We start from the raw sequence: 5,042 nt of genomic DNA on the forward strand, positions 1-5,042 counted from the left end.
GCTCCGCATCAACTTTGGCGGCGCGTCGGGAAGCGGCGGGCGCTGAAGGAAGGAGCGAGCGGAGCGCAGCGGAGCGGCTCAGAGACCCGCACCCCACGGCCTGTGGATTGTTGTCTTGCGGGGGCGGAGTGGGCGGGGGGGTACAAGTGGCATCTCTTTCCCCCCCACTCCCCCCTCCTCCTTCCAGGCTATAAATTGGATTGTATATAAATCTGCTTCGGTTATCTCCCTGACCCCCCTCAATGACGCCGGACTAAAGAGCGCTCTCCGCGGCCCGCCCGGACCCTGCCGAAGCGAGCGATGGACCACGAGCGGCGGCGCCCGGGGATGCCCCTCTGAAGCGCCGCGGGGCCCCGGGGCAGCGCGGCGCCGCCTCCCCCAGCTCCCCGGCTCCCCTCGCACCTCCGGCCCCGCTCCCCCTCCCTCCTTCCCCGGGCTGCGCGGCCACCCCCTCACCTGCTGCCGTCCCCCTCCCCCGCGGAGCCGGGCGCTCGGTGCGCTCAGCCCCGCCGCTCTCCCCCCCCCTCCCCTTCCCTCCCCCCCTTTCTCTCCCTCCCTCCCCAACTTCGGTTGCCTGCGCGGGCGGCCTTCCCCCCCCCTCCGCCTCCCCGGCGGCACACGCCGCTTCCCCGGGCCCCCCTCCCTCCCTCCCCGCGCGGAGCGGTTGCGGCCCCCGGCTTGGCTGCCGCCGCCCCCTCCGCGCCGCGGAGCGCTCGGAGCGGCGCTGCCTGCAGACGGGCTCCCTGCGGCGCTCCGGGCCGGCCCCAGCTCGGCCCCCCGCTCCTCCGCCATGGACGGGGCGGCTCGCCGGGGGCTGCTGGCCGCGCTGCTGGCCTGCGGGCTGCTGCTGCTGGGAGCCGCCGCCACCCCGACCCCGCCGGCCCTGGCCGGGGGCTCCCCGCAGGACACATGCACCTCCTGCGGCTTCCGGCGGCCCGAGGAGCCGGGCAAGGTGGACGGGGATTTCCTGGAGGCGGTGAAGAGGCACATCCTGAGCCGGCTGCAGATGCGGGACCGGCCCAACATCACGCACGCCGTGCCCAAGGCGGCCATGGTCACGGCGCTGCGCAAGCTGCACGCCGGCAAGGTGCGGGAGGACGGCCGCGTCGAGATCCCCAGCCTGGACGGGCAGGCGAGCGCCGGGCCCCCGGCCCACGACCCCGTCTCCGAGATCATCAGCTTCGCCGAGACAGGTGGGCGCCGCCCAGCCCCGTGCCGCTGCCCTCTGCCCTGCCTGCCCCGAGCCCCGCAGCCCGCTGCCCGTCCCCGCTGCCCGTCCCCTGCCCGTCCCTTGCCCGCTGCGGGCGCTTGACTGCCGGGCTCGTCGGCCCGTCCTTACCCGCTCTCCCCTCCGCCCCGTCCCCCAGCCCCTCGCCGTCCCGCTCCCCTTTGCCCGGTAGTGCCCCCGCCAGCCTCCTCGCCGCGTCCCCCTGCGGGTTCCTGTGCAGGGCCCCTTCCAGCCGCTCGTCTCTGTGCCCTGCATCCCGCTGTCCCTCCTCCGCCTGTCCCACTCTATCCTTCGCATCCCTCGCCGCAGCTGGTGCCGTGCTCATTCCTCTGCTCCGCTGCGTGCATCCCTCTGTTGAGGTCTGCTTGCCCTCCCTGTCCGTTCCTTCCCCGTGTATTTAGCCTTCAGTCACGGTGCCGGCCTTGTCTGCCTCCTGCCGCTGCTGTTCGTCTCCCCCCTGTCCGTCTGTCCCTGCACTGACTGTGCCATCCATCCCCACCGTCCCGGCCGCCTCAATCCCGCGCAGCCGCTGCGGTCGCATGGCACTGAGTCCCTTTGCGGAGCTTCCCAGCAGTTCACGCGGGCGGCCGCTGTGCCGGTGAACTTTGCACATCTGCACCGCTCTGTGCACAGCTGCCTGCTGTCTATCTGCCCATCTCTCCTTGCCCTCATCGCTCTTTCACTCGATTCATTTCTCTGCCTCTCTATCACCCTGTGGCATCTATAGATCATTTGTCCACAAAATAAATCTCTTTCTAGCCTGGATGCTGCCTACTCATCTTCTTTATCTACCCTCCCACTTAGCAAAGCATATACATTTACAGTATCTATGAGATCTGTTGCATTATACATATACTTGTTATATTCACATACAAAATTGATGGGCACACACAACCTCGTACAACACAAGCGATGGGGATCAGTGCAGCAACGCCGTACTGTTCTTTTTCCGTCACTGTCACCACAGTTTATGAAGAAGTTGTGTATCTGTTAGCGTGCAGAAGGTGTTCTCAGCATACAGTACTGGCGTTATTATTTGTCGGTGGGCTGTTGGTGGGAGGCGTGGGGTGGGCTTCTTCCATTTGCTTTTCAATGAACACTTCGAACATCGCCTCGATGTAAGGCGTGCAGAAACGCAGCGACAGTTTCTTGTCCCTGAAATATTACAGGGTGTGGAATGGGCCCTGCAGGCGCATTAGGAGGGAAGGCATCTAGGGTGACAAATGGAGACACTGACTGCAAAAAATCATTGACAAAAACTATAGGGATTCGTAAGAAAACAAAAGGAATAGAAATCTTAATTTGGCTCTGCGCAGAAAGAAGTCAAACACATAAGGACAGATGAGAAAATGCCTCTCCAGCAGTAATTTAAATAGCGACTGCGAGGCTGTGATTCAAGCACCAGCATTACCGTCCCCGCTGCAAAGGCACATTCATCACCTGCACCAAATCTGCTTGGGACTTAACGGTGCAGAATGGCAGCAGGGACACCGGTGTCCCTGCAACAGTGCGTGCAGCAGCTCCTGTGTTTACAAATAATGGGTTATGTCAGGCATTTGGTGACATTTGTTTTTCCAGGATAATGTCACTCCTGTAATTCTGATGTTATCGCATGGTACACGGAGAGCAGTCAGCAGCGGCGGTGCAGTGAGGGCGACTGCTTCATTTGGTTGCCTCTGTGCGAGGGGAAAGGCAGAGGTTGGGATGGTGAACGGTAGATACTGTATCAGGCTAGGAGGGCTTTGCTTCCTCTGTAGGACATGGAGGGATGTTACTGAAATATTTTCACCCCATCTCGTGGATCCTCTCTGCTAAACGGCTCTGGGAGTATGTGAAAATTGAAACAGAATCCCCGGTTTGGCATTGACATTTCAGTGGTTGCTGAAAGGACTTTCTCTGTGAGAATCGTCCAAGAGCTGAAAGTTAAAACTATTCTTAAGCCGGCAAGATAGGGCAGTGCGAGCGCTGGTCCTTTCTGGATGCTGTCGTGGTGTCCGTGCAGCTCTGGCTGCAAAAACCCAGTGTTGGGAGAGCCGCGGTTGGTGGCTGTGGATCCGACCTGTTCGGGTGCAGGCATTGCTGTGGGAAGTCCCTCTGCAATTTGTTCCGATTGCGGACCAGGGCTCTGTGATTCAGTGCATGCCTTCTGGCTGATGCAGCCCCGTCGCCCTTTCGATCAGCTGTCTTCCGGCATTGCCGCCGAATCCAGAATTGCACAAAAGATACGTTTTCTTTTTTACTTAATCTTGCTGATCTCTCCTTATCTTGCAGACGATCTGGCCTCATCTAGAGTCCGCCTCTATTTCTTCATCTCGAATGAAGGGAACCAGAACTTGTTTGTCGTTCAAGCCAGCCTGTGGCTTTACTTGAAGCTGCTTCCATATGTCTTAGAGAAAGGCAGCAGGCGAAAAGTAAGAGTCAAAGTCTATTTCCAAGACCCGGACACTAGCAACAAGTGGAATGTGGTTGAAAAGAAAGTCGATCTCAAAAGAAGTGGTTGGCACACTTTTCCCATGACAGAGGCGATCCAGGCTCTGTTTGAGAGAGGAGAAAGGAGACTGAACTTGGATGTTCAATGTGAGGGCTGTGAAGAGTATTCAGTGCTGCCAATTTATGTGGACCCCGGGGAGGAATCCCACCGGCCTTTTTTAGTGGTGCAAGCCCGCCTCGCTGATAACAAACACAGGATCCGGAAAAGAGGCCTGGAGTGCGATGGCAGGACCAATCTATGTTGCAGGCAACAGTTTTACATTGACTTTAGACTCATTGGGTGGAATGACTGGATCATAGCACCATCAGGTTACTATGGGAATTACTGTGAAGGGAGCTGCCCGGCCTACTTGGCTGGCGTCCCGGGGTCGGCTTCCTCCTTTCACACCGCCGTCGTGAATCAGTACCGAATGCGGGGGCTGAACCCGGGCACCGTGAACTCCTGTTGCATTCCAACCAAACTTAGCACAATGTCAATGCTGTACTTTGATGATGAATACAACATTGTGAAAAGGGACGTTCCCAATATGATTGTGGAAGAATGTGGTTGTGCTTGATTTGAGGTGTGTTTTTTGGGGGGGAGAGAGAGAGAGAGAGAGAGAGAGAGAGAGAGAGAACATTCCCGTACGAGATGGTGTTGGAGGAAGTTTCACTGTGTATCCAGGCACCAGTGTTGAAAAGTCACTGTGGAAAAGTTTGACGAAAAAAAAAAAAAGAAGTCATTTCACTTTGGTGTCAGGACAGTGGCAGTTTGTGGATCTTGGACACTTATATATCCTACCACTTATAAGTTAATGCTATGAGATATCTTAAAGACACACACACGCACACATGCACACATACACACACACACTGTGCGCACACACAACCACGCGCCTGTGCACACACAGACACACACACAGACACAAGGCAGCTTGGGAAAGGGACATGAGCGCGGGAAGTCAGTGACCAGTGACGACGTACCTACATGCCTGCCAGTACGAGTGGACGGCTGCGCAGCTGTATCCCCGCCTGCCAGCAAAGCCAGACCGAAATGAGCTCCCTTTGCTCAGGCAAAAGCACAGACTGCGAGAGCACAACGTATTCTTGCACGCAGGTGTCGAAATGACCAAACTTAGAGAGAAAAAAAAGGAAAAAAAAAAAAAAAAAGAAAAAAAAGTCGACTGTCACCTCTTAGGTCTAGTGGGAAGCTGCAGGACACCTGCCTTTGTAGGTGATCACTTCCTCTTAATTTAAATCTATCTAAATATAGGCATCACAGAAACACGTATCTTCCTACAGCACTTCCAGTAAGCACTTCCACTTCGGTAACATCTGGCAGAGA

At 57.3% G+C, this 5,042-nt stretch overlaps 1 protein-coding gene across 1 annotated transcript; it reads left to right on the top strand.

Annotated features, from left to right (window-relative positions):
• Positions 1-790: 790 nt before the first annotated feature.
• INHBB (inhibin subunit beta B) lies at positions 791-4,436 on the top strand. Its single transcript, XM_065750564.1, has 2 exons — positions 791-1,193; positions 3,500-4,436. Exons 1-2 carry the CDS (start codon positions 791-793, stop codon positions 4,273-4,275), a joined length of 1,179 nt encoding a protein of 392 aa, XP_065606636.1. The 3' UTR covers positions 4,276-4,436.
• Positions 4,437-5,042: the final 606 nt, after the last annotated feature.

Source organism: Cyrtonyx montezumae, unplaced genomic scaffold (assembly GCF_038088225.1).
Source record: "Cyrtonyx montezumae isolate F1298 unplaced genomic scaffold, pur_monq_1.0 scaffold_7, whole genome shotgun sequence".
Classification (NCBI taxonomy): Eukaryota; Metazoa; Chordata; class Aves; order Galliformes; family Odontophoridae; genus Cyrtonyx; species Cyrtonyx montezumae.

What these genes read in the sequence shown, in the direction of transcription:
- INHBB (XM_065750564.1), top strand. Translation starts at nt 791, where the DNA reads ATGGACGGGGCGGCTCGCCGGGGGCTGCTGGCCGCGCTGCTGGCCTGC. An exon ending in CATCAGCTTCGCCGAGACAG is followed by an intron (nt 1,194 to 3,499) that starts GTGGGCGCCGCC and finishes CTTATCTTGCAG; the next exon opens with ACGATCTGGCCTCATCTAGA.